A 15,213-nucleotide genomic window follows, 5' to 3' on the forward strand; every position below is an offset into this window, starting at 1 on the left:
TAAGCATATTCCTATCCAAAACATGCATTTGTAGATTGCTGGCATTGCGGCTTCAGCTGTGTGCTGTTTCTGCTGTCAACAGATTGTACAACAGTCTCATGGTGTCAAACAGTTGGGCATTATGACAACGCTGTGTAGATAGCTGTATTCTGCACGTACCTGAATGAATCATATGTATCAACGACCCGTGACACTCCCAGATGGAGTGGCCTAGAAACAACTTCATGCATAAGGGATTGTCATCAACATCTTATATAAGAAATATCAGTCTAGATACTGTAAATAAACCAATGTGCCATGGTGTTATTTTAAGTCAGGAATCGATATTGCAGCCTGCTACAGGAACAGAAGCTAGGGACCTCCCAAAAGTCATGCTGTCGGCAGTTTTATTCATCTGGTCCCCCTAAGTGTTGATATTAATTGTTGGTGCCGAACCTAAGACCTTTGGTAAACTAATTTTCATCACCAAAACGGTTGCATTTTCAGCTTTAGGGCCATATTATCACTTTACACTTGTGCCTCAGGACAATGGTGCCTCGTTGTATAGAGAGCTGAGATTGTTCTGCAATTTTTTTTATATACAACACATGAGTGTTTTATATGCAAGTGCCTTAACACTGGTGCATTAACCCTCAGAGGGTTAATGCACCAGTGTAGTGGTATTGGGAAAGCACGCTGCCACTGCAGCTGCACTGACAAAGAAAAATAAAAAGGCTGTTGTTGAAACCACCATCGACTAATAATTTGACAGGCTGACTGACTCCCTTTGCCGGAGTCAATTCTCTAGCTGCGGTTGACTCGTCTGAACAAAAAAAAATAAAACACCCTCCCAAGCTTCACTCAGCCGTTGTTCCGTGGCACTTTTGCTGCCGTGCCGGTGAGGAAATTGAAAAAGCAGGTGAGACGAGGGAGGACGGGAAGTAAGAGAATGTGGAGGAGAGATGTGATGGCGGGTTGTAGACGAAGGGAGGGAGAGGCTTGAAGGGTCTAGTTACCGGTTGGCGTAGGCCTTTTGTGTGGTGAGGTACGCGGTAACGTGGCACGCTGTAATCAAGTCCTCTCCCAGGACTGACAGCCCGGCATTGCTTACAGCGGACTTCAATTTTCCTGATAGTCCTTTTCCTCTCCGCGATCTCACCTTTGTGTCGCCTCTCCCCCTCTCTCTCTCCGTCTCACCCCCACCATCCAGTTCGCACGAGCGACACGACGACATCAGGCTCCACCGTTTTCTATGGAGCTACGACAGTCTCAATATTTGTAAATGCGCAGAGAAAGAGTCACAAATGTGCACATAGATTCACAAATGCGCACAGAATAATTCACAAATATATTTGATTTACAAATGCAGACAGAAGGATTCATAAATACATTCCAAAGATTTATATAAATGTAAAAAAAAAAAACACAAATATAGTTGGATGTATTTATTTGTGAATCGCACTGCATTTGTGGCTCCACATTTACAAGTTGCTTTGTTGAGACTCTCCTGCCATTTGCAAATGTTTTTTTTTCAAAATTAATCTACCCGTAGCCAATCAGATGTCGCCCTCATTTTCAAACCAATCACATGATCACCGCTCCCCCCCCCCCTCCACACTTGGCTTCATTTGGACAGGAGAAGGGGGCGTGGCTTATCGTGAGCAGCTGTCATTCAGATACTGTTGTGGGACTACTGATGTTATGAACATTTTGAAAAAAGACATTTGTGAATCGAGCCATGACAGGAGAGTCTCAAAAAAGCAACTTGTAAAATGTGGAGCCACAAATGCAGTGCGATTCACAAATACATACAAATGCAGAAATATATTTGTTTCTTTTTACATTTATATAAATCTTTGGAATGTATGTGTGAATCCTTCTGTGTGCATTTGTAAATCAAATATATTTGTGAATTGTTCTGTGCGCATTTGTAAATCTTTATGCGCATTTGTGAATATGTGCGCATTTGTGCATTTTTATGCACATTTGTGAATCTTTCTCTGCGTACTTACCAATATTGAGACTGTCCTGGCTCCATCGTTTTCTTTTGCGCAAACCCATTTGTTTTATCATCATCATTCTTTCTGGTGTGTGTGTGTGTGTGTGTGTGTGTGTGTGTGTGTGTGTGTGTGTGTGTGTGTGTGTGTTTATTTACATAGGCCTGAGGGGTTGGAATTGCTGGAGCATTTGGGCAATGTTGTGTGTGATTTCCTGAACTTAGCCCGGGGATAGAATCTCTCTGCAGAGCCAATTTCCAGTCTGAACTTGTTGCTGCCGTTACCGCGCCAAAGTGGATGGTAATTTATGTATGTCTGCATTTTCATCTCTCGCTGCAGTCACAGCAAACACATTCACCCTTCTATAAGACGAAAAAAAGGTGTCAAATTGCCACGGATAAATAATACAATTTTGAAGTAATATGGACTTTAAATTACATTTTCACCTATGGAAAATGCATTGCAAACGTCAGTGTGGTCTGTGGACATATCCTTGTTTAAGGCTCTTATCCAAGCTGTTTCATCAATGTTGCACCCTTTAAAGTTGGTGTTTAACTAAGTTCAGGCCTCTGAGAGACAGCGCGTAAAAGAATGTAAGAAGCACTTGGTTTGTAAAATAGGGGACGGGCGCCACCCTTCCATAACATAGAAAACAGCACTTTGCAATGGAGGTACAGAAAATACAGAAAAGTTATTATGAAAAGAGTTGAATTATGGAATATTTCAAACACCAAAAGTTATCAAATTAAGAAATAAAGTGGAATACAATACACATTACTGAATATTTCCTTTTTATCGATGGATTTGCTGTGACATGATTCCATAAAATACAAAATATTGGGCTTAAAACAGATTGGATTGTGTTTCATCCCTTAAAAATGTAATTTCAAACCATGGTTATGGCTTGTATGGGTATCTTTTTCTCTTCTGTCTATACAGACAACTAACTGGTGTCTTTAGACAGACTCACTTTTTTTTAGCCTATCCAGTTTAAACAGTGTTAATTAGTGGGCTTTAGAGGTGGTGGTAAGCTTGTATTTTAAAAGTGGATAGACCCCGGCTCGCCGTTTCCCCTGCTTCTAGTCTTTAATAAGCTGGACGGTTGCCTCCCTGGTATCGATCTTTTCATTTAATTTCAGAAATAAGGGAGACCATTACTTTAAGTTAAGCTGTATAGGTTGATGTCAACTCACAGCAACAGGCCACATCTCTCTCCATTTGCAGTGCCTTGAACCCATAGCCTGCATATGAGACGTGGATGTAGTCCCTGCACCGTCACCGATTAGTGGACTGCTATTTTGTTTGCCATCTTGGTTTGTGCAAAGATAATAAATCAAGTGAGAAATGGGGTAATTTTCTCATAAAATTCTATAGAATCAGACATATTTTTCCAACCAGAGGAGTCTCTCCCATTAGAGAAAATGCCAGTGTAATCGAGAGTTACTACCGCACTTTTGTGACTGAAACACACACACACACACACACACTCACTCACTCACACACACACACACACACACACACACACACCAATAACAAGCTCTTATTCTTTTATACTTTTAACTACATATTTGGCTGATACCAACATTATCACTACCTTATTCTTGCAATGGATAAAATGTAGTTAAAGGCTCAGACAAGCGACAAAAGTAAGAATAATAGTCTCAGTAAAAGGCTACAGATGAAGTTTAAGACTGGCACCACAGTCCAAATTCTAAATATTGGAGGCAATATTCTTCCCCTGGTCATTAAATACATTACATTTATTACACACTGCTTGTTTAAATAATGAAAACGGAAACCAAAAAAAGAATTTCAAAGCTTTCATGGTTTTCTTTTACCTCTGAACACACATGTGGGCCAAATGTGAAACAGACTTAAACGTTCAACCGAACCGGCCAGTGAAACACTCTCCTATGTTATGCAGTGCTGTATCCACCACACATAATTGTGTTATTTCCCCCCCTCCTCCCGCAGGCCTGTGGGGTTCTGGCTGACCCGGGCTCAGTCTCTGCTCTACTGCAATGAGCACGGCGTGCAGGGCTCCTTCTCCGAGGAGGTGAAGAGCTGCAGCTGCCCAGCGGAGCAGCCCACCTGCCAAGGAGCCGTTCCCTGCGTTGTGGGCACCTCCTCCACCTCCTGCTCCTCCTGCGCCGCCGACAACGCCACACGCTGCGGAGCCTGTCACCACGGCAACCTCCTCCATCTCGGCTCCTGCCGGCCGAGCATCGCCGCATCCCTGGACCACTACCTGAACTTTGACTTGGACATGCCGGATGCTGAGGTTCTCAAAGCTTCTCATATGTGTTCCTTAGGTTGTCAAATGTCTGTGGTTCCAAAGATACAGTGCCTCTGATTACACCAGGGGTGTCAAACTCATTTTAGTGGAGGGGCCACATGCTGCCCATTTTGATCTCAAGTGGGCTGGACCAGTAAAATCACGGCATAATAACGCATAATTAATGACAATGTTTCTCTATGTTTAAATCATTGGTGAAGGTTTTTAGATGATAAACTCTATTTTAAGGTCTTTCAACAATTACCTCGAAACATAGAGACCAAAAATTCAGACATCAGCCCTCTGTTTATCTGCCTGGGCTCCCTGCAGGTTCCCTCGCTTTGTGACATGTATGTGACGCCACTTTCATGACGAGATCCATGTTTAACACAATCATATCAGTGCTCACATCAATTGCAGCTGTGGATCAATGGTTTGCATGTCCATCTTATAAGCAGAGGATCATAGGTTTGAATCCCAGCTCTGCTAATTTTGTCCTTAAAAAATTTAAAAAAAAAAATTTTTTTTTGGACTGAACACCCTGGCGGACCAGACTGGACCCCCTAGCGGGCCGGATCTGGCCAGCGGGCCGTATGTTTGACACCCCTGGATTACACTAAAGACCAGGGTAAAAATAGTAACATGACGCAAACGTATAACTCTCATACCAGCGGAAAAAAAAACGCCACAAAAAAACACTAAAACGACTCTATATAACTGTCACCATTTTTGTGGCCCTCATTTAGCATATTCTGTATGTTCTCTTTGGCCCAGATGTGAAGCAAACATGGGACGTCTGCAGAAGTCCAAGTCAGTGCTGTATAGGAAAAGGTGTCCGAGACCCAATTGGGTTGGGTTCTAAATGCAATGGATCCATGCTAGGGTTTCTTTAAAAAAACAATCCAAGACCACCACTGTGACAAATAGTTTTGGTCGGCACAAGAATACAACATATTGTGAAAGCGTACTTGGTGATCTGTCTATTGGTGCCTGTTGACCTGTAAAAGTGAATGTGACCTCACGGTTCTTAAATCTCTCTCCAGGTGAAGTACCTGCTCCAGCGGCTGGACAGCAGAATCGAGGTGCACGCCATTTACATCAGCAACGACGTCCGCCTGGGGAGTTGGTTCAACCCCGCCTGGAGGAAGAGAATGTTGCTGACGCTCAAGAGTAACAAAAATAAGTCCAACCTCATACACATGCTGATGGGTATTTCTTTCCAGATATGCCTGACTAAGAATTCGACACTGGAGCCCGTGCCTGCGATTTATGTCAATCCCTTTGGGGGAAGTCACTCAGAGAGCTGGTTTATGCCAGTGAACGATCCCGACTTCCCCGACTGGGAGAGAACTCGACTGGACGCCGTCGTCACGGCGCAGTGTTACAACTGGACGCTGACCATGGGAAACAAATGGAAGTCCTTCTTTGAAACAGTGCACATCTACCTGCGAAGCCGCATACTCACGGACGATCCAACGGTGAACGAGACTCTCTTCTACGAACCGCTGGACCTGGATGACCAGACGTCCAACCTCGGGTACATGAAGATCAACACGCTGAAAGTGTTCGGCTACAGCCTGCACTTTGACCCCGAGGGCATCAAGGATCTCATCCTGCAACTGGACTACCCGTACACGCAGGGTACGCAGGACGCCGCCTTTCTGATGTTGCTGGAGATGAGGGACCGGATCAACCGGCTGTCTCCTCCGGCGCCGCAGCCCCTGGACCTGTTCTCTTGTCTGTTGCGCCACCGTCTCAAGCTGTCTGCCGGAGAGGTGGCACGCATCAAGGACTCTCTGCAGCTTTTCAACTCCAAGCTTCCCAATGCCTCTCCTGAACCTGAGCGGGCAATGCTTTGTAGTTAGCTTGCTTAGCATGCAAGTCAGGTTCTGGAAGTGTTGCTCGAAAGTAGAGTTGCTGCGAGACTGAACAGGGGAGGTGCAACAGAATCATCCACTTGGACCCAAAGCCTCTGGATTAATAGAACATCCAACTCTGAAGGCTGATTGCTGAGTGTTTCTTACAGTTACTCTTGGCAGGTTTTCTGTTGACATATTTCTGTCAGAAATTGCTCCCAGAGCCCTTTGATGAACAGTGGAGTGATGTGTGGACTTTTGCGAGAACAGCTGATACGTGGACTCTTTCAGAAGCTCTACTGTACAAGCCTGGAGGCTTACTTTTGCTATTACTGCCCTGCTTTTGGCAAACTGTACGACTGGATTAAGTTAAAAGACTCCCTCACATAGATTTTTATTTGGAACCTCAGAGAGCCAACGTCATTAAGTATACCTAAGACATCTGCCTTGCAAAGATAAAGGTGGTTTTGATATGTAAAAAGGAATTCTTAAGGGGTCTTCAAAAATGAGTAAACGGAAGAGAAGATTTCCCCTTTTCTAACCCTATTTTCTTTGGCTACAGAACAATCTCATGGGAAGGGGGACAAGAAGGGATAATATTATATATGTGGTGAATGAGTTATGTTATGCTTCACAGTTTAAAATTTGATAATCCTGAACCCTGTTACTGTCTTTGAATATTTCTTTTTAACCCCTGCCATCCATTTTTTCTGGCATTTGAAAACGTGTAAGTAGAGTATCTATGCTTAACATCTGAGTGAGAAGCCCGTTAGTGATGTTCTGTCCTTGGTGGCGTGTCTATACCAAAAGAAGGTGAACACATTGGCAAACTATCTTAAATGTTGGGTTATATTTGTTTTTGGGAAGGCGGAAATTGTCAAGATCTCTTCTGATGTGGAAACAAAAAGGTCTGAGGAAACAGCGCTGTAAATAACGCTCCATCTAACCCCAGGTGTGGACAAGTGCACATTGCTTTTTAGATAACAGAGTGCAAAGACCAAAAAAATGTTTATAACAAAAACAAACTCATGCCTTATATGGAGAGTCAATGTTAAGATAAGAAGCACATTTAGTTTCTGTGTTTGATTTTCCAGCGGAGGCTGTATTTTGCTTTTTATATTTCAATATTTCTACCAAGACAGAACAGACACATTCTCCAGAATACGTGGTAATGTAGCTTATTTTTTTGTTCTTCATGTAAATGCCAGTCACACTTTTCTGCAGCTACTTGTTTTGATTTGGTGTTGTGAAACTTCGAGTCACTAGTCACATTGCACACCAGTACTCGCATACTGTTGTTATTGTCCTGCAAAAACCTTCTATCTCCAATGAGACACTTTCATAAACTGATTGACCTGCTGAAACTTGTTTCAATGGTTTGGTTTAGTCTCAGGTCAATGAAACAATTTCCTTTTTTTCTTTTACGTGTGGGTCCGATGTCAGCTGCCGGTTCCTGGAGCTACAAGGTTTCTGCAGGGCAGCGATGGTACTCATGAGCGCTGCGAACTTACCAGGATGATACTTGATATGATTCTACATTTACTTCACTAATTTCTCACTGAAAGTTAGTAAACCTTGTATGTCATTTTCAGCAGTTCTTCTGTGCTCAGCTTGCTTAAGTAAAAACAAAGTGGTTTATCTATGTGGGATCCTCTTCCTTGTTTGCTTTCAATCCTCACTGTTAAAACATGTGTGCTATGTTTGCAGCTCATAATCCGATCACACGTGCAAATGCAGATAAGTGTTGAAAGAGAGTAACTTTATTCTTTGCAAAAGAAGGCAGGAGCCTGAAAAACAGGATTTCCAGTAACAAACAGAATTAATGGGGGGAGCACACGCAACAACTTGACCACGGTCCAGGCGACAAACAGGGTTTAAATACAGGGGGAAGGTAACGAGACACAGGTGGAAACAATAAGGGCAGCACAGGTGAAGACAATCAGGAGACACACGCGCACAATCAGAAACAAGGCATACAGGGGCAGGAAGTGCGGAGACACACGGGACAAACTACAAAATAAAACAGTGACCCTGAAAAACCCAAACCGTAAGAAATCACATTTTAGACGCTGACTTTACTTATCCGGACCTCCCCGCTGTCCGTATCCGTTAACTTGTGGATGTTTATTTTTTTTAAATATTTTTACATTCATAAATCAAATCTGATTGATCTTATAGTTAAAACGATCCAGGTTCATATATTCAGTACACATTAATATAGCTTACAATCCCTGCAAAACACAGCGCTTTATGATTAAGTTTTGCCAATCATGCACGCAGGGAAGCCGGCACAGAACCATGTGCTAAAAAAACAGTCAGTGTTGCAGGTTGAATCTTGTTAAAAAATGTCTTCATCAAAGTGAGTTAGCTGATTGAGTTACAACTGCTGCCTTTTTATTCAGTACACCTGGAGAACACCAATGCATCCATTTCGCAGGCTGTACTTTGTGGTGCTGTTAATCTGTTTTGTCATGTACAGACCATTAAGTTAAATCAACACCTTTTTTCGTTTGTTTTTTAAACATCACCGAACTAAAATGCTCTTCATTACAACCTTAATGAAGGTAGGTGTTACGGCAGGACTGCTTTCCGTCACACTGCATCAGATTTAGCTTGGTGTGCCTAATGGACTGGCACTTGTCTCACATTCACTCTCACCATGAACAACAGTAAGACTGTGGAATAAAGCAGGCTCACAGACTTAGTTAAAAGAAAAGAAAAGGACCACCCCTGCACCCCTCGTCTCCGTCCTGCTCTGCTGCTGGCACCCTTTCTAACAGCTGAGCTTTTAAAGGTGATATGCAGTCGGTATCACAAGCTTCTCTTCTCAGCGTAATGTTAATTCTCCCCCTCATAGAAACACATGTGTCTTAACAAAAAGGTATTTTAGTTAAAATTTTATTATTTGGTATGATAACGATCTGATTTATTATTAATAAATACACTAAACTAATAATATCAGCGTTTCCACCACTGGTCTTTTTTTATTTAGTTATTTATTTATTTATTATTAGTTTATTTGAGGTTAAGAGGAGAAGGCTCTGTCTCATCTATTAAGGTATAAATGTTAAATAAGTGTGGGCTTCTGATGCTTCATATCCAGGTCAATTCACCTGTGAGTAAAGCATAGCAGCAACTATAAAGCATCATGTCAGCACTTTGGCCATAACAGCAAGGACAGAGTGGATGTCAGTAAAGCAAACAATGCTGATCACGGTTCAGGACTATCAATTGCTAAAAAAATTTTTTAAAAAGTCCTGCAACGTCACATGAGTATTGCAGAATATTGTTCTAGACTGGTGGTGACCGCAAATAGACGACTATTCGATGTGAGAAGCATCATTCGAGTGCTAATTTCACAGACACACTCACAGGATATGCCACAAAAACAAACACTCTTAGGATTTTGGATCAGAAGTATCGTAAACAGCAGGAACAAAAACATCTTCACATAGACATTTGTACATGCGGAAAGGCATCATAATGTAAACACAGAGTTTACCTCTTCTGGTCCCACCTGAGTCCTGGTCTCTGTCCTGCTGTCCACCCGTCAAATGCAGCTTGATCCTGGACTGCGATGGATCTAGGTCTCTGTGAAGATGTGGACTCAACAGTCACCGAACTCCCCTCATTATTCTGAAAAAACAGCTCTGTGACAGTCACATATATCTTGGCCAATAATTTAGTTATGTTCACTATTGTTCTATAAAAACATTTAAAAGTTTAATAATACAACAGGGTTTTTCCTTCCTTCATACAAAAGCTATACGTGCTTTTCATGTTTTCAGTTCAGTTTTTCTTCCTCAGTGAGAAATGTCCAGTCTGTGTTTGCTTGAACAAGTGCACTAAACATGAAAAAAAGAAACATACACTTTTATTAATCCCCTTGGGGAAATTCTTCTCTGCATTTGACCCATCCTTGATGAAGGGACAAGGGGTTAAGGGTCGTGTTCAGAGACACTTCGACGTGTGAACTGTGGGGGGTCTGGGGATCAAGCCGGCTACCTTGTGGTAACGGGACAACCACTCATCCCCCTGAGCTACAGCCGCCCCAGACATCTTGTGATGTGAGGAAAGTTCTCCTCTTTGAGAGAAGAGTAAAGATCCAGAAGTGATCCTAACTTAAAGTGCTCTGCCATAGTGGATCAGACCGCGGGGTCAGGAGCTTTGCGCATGCACGATTAACTTTCAATCTGGACGCGGAGCCTGCCGGTAGACTGACCGTCTGTTGCAGCACTCGCTGCTAGTTGAGAACAGAAGCTACATAACAATAGGTGCTTTCACGTCAGGTTCAATTCGTCAACACTGCCTGTCGGTGAGGCTACGGAAGCGTGCGCACACCTACATAAATTGCCCCCAAAGTAAAAGCAGTGTTGCCATATTTGCGTTTATGGCGTTTATCTTATTTATTTGTCATGTTTCATCGACCTCACGCGAGCCTTAAGACGCCCAGGTCGGACCTTCCTTGTTCATTGTCCTACTCCTACTGCCTCTATTTGGTTTACCCTGATTTTCTCAAACCAATCTCAGGCCCCGTTTACATGAGGAGAAAACATATATATATACATATATATATATATATATATATATATATATGTATATATATATACATATATATATATATACATATATATATATATATATATATACATATATATATATATATATATATATATACACATATATATATATATATATATATATACATATATATATATATATATATATACATATATATATATATATATATATATATTCACGAGGGGAAAACGCATATATATTCATGCGGTTTTGCCTTTCATTTACACGAAAACAGAGATTTTATCACGGAAAACGTTCATTTCTAAAAACTCTGGCCAAAGCGGAGCTTTATGAAAACTCAGTTTTCATGTTTGCGTGTGCACTCGGTGAAACGGAGTTTTAGGTCCTCAAACGTCACCGTACACGACTAAAAATGCATCACGTCATATATGAGCGTCCTCTGTTTACGGTTTGCTTACTGATCATGGCGCTCGGTGGCGTATTTATGCGGTTTCATGTAAACAGAAACTTTTTGGAAAGCAATCATGTGTGTACGACGTTATTTTTGAAAACGGAGTGGCAGAAATATTTGTTTCCGTAAATACCCGGCTACGTGTAAATGTGGCATCACTCCTGATGCCTAAAGCAACCCACTCGACGAGCACTCATCTGTTATTGGACAGTGGAGCAGCACAATATCTCCAAAAAGTTAGCAACATGTTTCAACATGGGCCAGTGATGACGCTGAGGGGCCTGAGCCCCCTGCCGGATATCGCAATATTAACAAAAGTGAAAAAGGATTTAGTGTGTCCGCCAAGTTAATTCAGATCAGTCCCAAATTGTTACGAGTTTTTCCTCGGCCCGCGTTACATCAAGTCCCAATTTTCATAAATATCGGGCCTACGACTTTTCCTCGAGTCCTGATTGCGACAAGGCAAAAAGAAGAAGAAGAAACGCCACAACAGTCCGAGTGAATCTAGCCCCTCGCTGCGTTGCCATGAAAATGAATGCATAAACTTCCAATTACACCCAGCCCCCCTCATAATAAGATGAATGTCCTCTAATATACGGAGTGCAGTGTTTTTTTGTAAGATGAAAAGCCAATTTCCTGGGTTGTCAGGGAACAAACAGGCACCGAACGCACACTGTCACATTACATCAGGCTGCTGGTTTATCTGCTGCAGGAAGCGAGAGAGGGAACGGAGAGCGAGAGGGAGACAGGAAGAGTGACGGAGAGGGCCGCGTCGGCCAACTTTTTTCATTCTCCGACGACATAATGAGGTGCGGAAGGAGTCACTGCGCATCGGGTTAATAAACAGTTATTCATCTTCGGTGTGGCACCCGGGAAACACGAGCTGGTTTGCCCTTGGGCTAATCTTCAGGCCTGTTGAAGACAGCTAATCCATCAGAGCGCTATTTAGACTGCACACTGCACAACTTTCTGGACCTCCCAAAGAAGCGTATGGGTGGGGGGTGGGGACAGAGAGAGAGAGAGAGTAGCAGTTGACAGAGGGAGAGATGGAGGTGGGGGATATGGTTCAGGGAAAAAAGTGGGAGGGAAAGAAGAGGTGAGAGGGGTCGGCCGCTCGTCCCGCAGTGATTTATGATGTTTAGGCAGTCAGACTGTTTGAATTAATGAGGTAGAATTGGTGAAATTGAATGGCACGCGTGCGCGCGCTCGCTCTCTGGTACCTGAGGGTCATTTGACATACTCATCAATAACAGTGTCGACTTCAAGGTTTTGAAATTACATGCAAATAGCGTTAATACAAATGTATTCAGGAGGAATGATTCATGTTTGGCGACAGCGCAAGGCGGACATTGAAATGCAAAGTCGGGTGCTCGTTTGACCTTGGCAGAGGCACACCGAGTCTTTCTCGTAAAGAAGGTGCTTGATTAGAACTGTATCAGCGGCGGCATCGTGGCCCACGAATGTAAAAATGCAGGTCTGATACAGCTCATCAGCTTCAAAAGGAGAAAAAAAGAAAAGAAATAATGTATTCCTCATATTGCTTTCCAAGACTCACTTGGCAAACTCATTCATTACCTCCAACCATGGAGAGACAAGGTCACATTACAAATGCACTGCGGCTGCAGAAGGCATTCCGAACACAAACCACAGAAAATATTACATGTCCAAACATCCTTCTCGTTAACAAAACTTGGTCAAATAAAATTATATTAACACCTGGATAATGGCATGTTTTTTCTTCTGTTTAGGAGGTAGCGTTCCTGTTTCTCTCTCCTGTAGCGTAGCCCTTAAAAAAACAGGTGAAGCAAAAATCTCACGTGCTTTCATGACAAATGCATTCGTCCACGTCGGCTGCCCATATGTTTGAACTGCGAGCAAATGGGACTGAGTCACATGTGACACGCTAAATCCCCCCACATGTTAAAAACAAACATGAGAACTGTCCGTAAAATTGTATTATTTCACATGTGACACATTAACTCCCCTCTGGTCTCTCTTCTACCGAGGTAGGAACAACAATCTGGCAAGAGTTGACTGGAGAGCCAGTATGAAAACACTCCATGAGAGGCAGGTGCATCTGATGAGCTAGTTGCAAACAGGTACTCGTATTTCTTCCACACTGCTATGTAGTTTTTACGGATTGGAGTGCTACGCATAGAGGAAAAACAAAAAGATCAATAGACCTGCTGGGGGCCTCTCTCATTTCCCAACTATCTGACTCCTCGTCTCCGTGCTCCTCCGGCTTGTGACCTGGAAATCAATCCCAGCGCTCCATCTTGAAAGACTTCCCATTTCATAAAATTGCAACGCTGAGATCGAGGAGGCCGCCCGAGGAGCTATGAGCGCTAAGTCTTTTCTGCACCAATGACCCAAAAATAAAAGGTGTGACCCACAGCTGCAACAATCTCAACTCAAACCACGGCAGGACTTGACAACTTAGGAAGAGTAAAAGGATCCGTTACCTGTGGACTCATTGAGGAGGATCAGTTCCAGAACCTTCTGCCCGTCACCGCTTGTGTATGCGCCGCTCTGGCCGCATTCCTAAATGCCGTTTTTACATTTGACGTAACTTGCTTTAATCGTGGCATGATAACAAGTGCAAACAGCTGCTGATGTCAAATTGCCACATCAATGAGAACATTTTCTGACGCTCAGCGCTAATGTGCTGTGTTTCACTGTCTAGAGAAAGGACTGTGTTTCGTTATAATCTCTTTACCAACCAAGTTAGTACATTAAAAGATTACATCATTTTTTCAGCAGCTTTTGAAAGAACTCTTTTATTTCAACTGACGACAAGTGGCATTTTTCTTTCTGATTAAGTTGTTGTGTGTGTTATATTACTGATCATTTCTAGCAAGAGAACGAAGCATTACTGGTAGTAAGTCTACAGAAATGAAGGATTCTAGTGAGGCTTTCTGGCACTGGCGCCAAGTAGAAAACAGTTCTGTGCTAAAACAGGCTGTGGTTTCACTCTCCAATGAATCACAATGAAACCGAAGAGAGAAGCAAAAGTCCCAGGAACTCCTGGCGAATGAGCTGAACCGATGACTGCAGTAATACAGCCTAGCAACAAGCCGCTACCGCCAACCTCTCTCCCACACTCATGTTTAAGTGGCTTTATACATATAAAGTGTGGAATGTGGGATATATATATATATATATATATATATATATATATATATATATATATATATATATATATATATATATATATATATAGTGTTTCCTCTAAGTTTAGAGCTTCAGGGTGGGAGGGGGGGGCGACGACGACACAGACCCTTAATGCAGTGGTTCTCAAACTTTTTCTGTAAATAACAACATTTTCTGACTCCCTCTGTGCTTTTATAGTGACAGAATAAAGGAAATTACAATAACTTTCAAGTAAACCAGGTTGCTCCATCAGACCCATTTCTTTTTAAATTGCAATCAATATAACGTTCTAACGTGCAAAAAATAACTAATATTTAGTTACTACTAAATAGCTCATTGTGGAAAACAATGGGCTAATATTTTTTTGACAAAACAGAATGAGTGCAGATATGTGAGCATCAGGTTGTATCAGTACTAGTGGCTGCAGTGAGCTGTATTTGTAGAGGAAAGCAGCAGCTTCCCTCTACAAATATGAACTGGGTTGTAGATTTGATATGGCCGCTCTCAGTTTATGCTCCATGTTAATCTGAGATCTGTTTTCTGTTTCGAGAGACGGAACAGCAGAAAAAAACCTGACGGAGACTTCTGGAGATTGACTTTTGGCAAAACGCCAAGAATCGGCGAGTCGCGCATGCGCAAGTTTAACCTGTTAACGGCGTAACTAAACATTTACCCGAGAGTACATGCATTTCTCCATATATTAATTATGACTTAGTTTTATGTCCGTGTAGTTTTATGTCCGTGTAGTTTTATGTCCGTGTAGTTTGTACTTTTGTAATGTGTGAAGCCAACAGCTCATTGTTGCGACGAGACACGAGCACTTTGGCTCGTTTTACTTTCAGTTCAGAGAACATCGTTCAGAGAGCTGCTCCGGTGATCCTTGCAGGACAGCTACTGATGCCATCTTCAACCTGGGAGCGTTTAAAAGTAAGATATAACTTAGTTGTCTACTTTTCACGTGAC

At 42.4% G+C, this 15,213-nt stretch overlaps 1 protein-coding gene across 1 annotated transcript in view; it reads left to right on the plus strand.

The window, feature by feature from the left end:
* brinp2 (bone morphogenetic protein/retinoic acid inducible neural-specific 2) overlaps positions 1-7,749 on the plus strand; it is a 206,288-nt gene extending 198,539 nt beyond the window's left edge. The window contains exons 8-9 of the mRNA XM_068570912.1: positions 3,951-4,257; positions 5,295-7,749. Of these exons, the coding sequence (XP_068427013.1) occupies positions 3,951-4,257; positions 5,295-6,116 (1,129 nt within the window). The 3' untranslated portion in view covers positions 6,117-7,749. The remainder of the gene's footprint in view (positions 1-3,950; positions 4,258-5,294) is intronic.
* The last annotated feature ends 7,464 nt before the right edge of the window (positions 7,750-15,213 follow it).

The sequence above is a fragment of the Clinocottus analis genome, unplaced genomic scaffold (genome assembly GCF_023055335.1).
Source record: "Clinocottus analis isolate CAN_PGR_092001 unplaced genomic scaffold, fCliAna1.0.p SCAF_11, whole genome shotgun sequence".
Lineage (NCBI taxonomy): Eukaryota > Metazoa > Chordata > Actinopteri > Perciformes > Cottidae > Clinocottus > Clinocottus analis.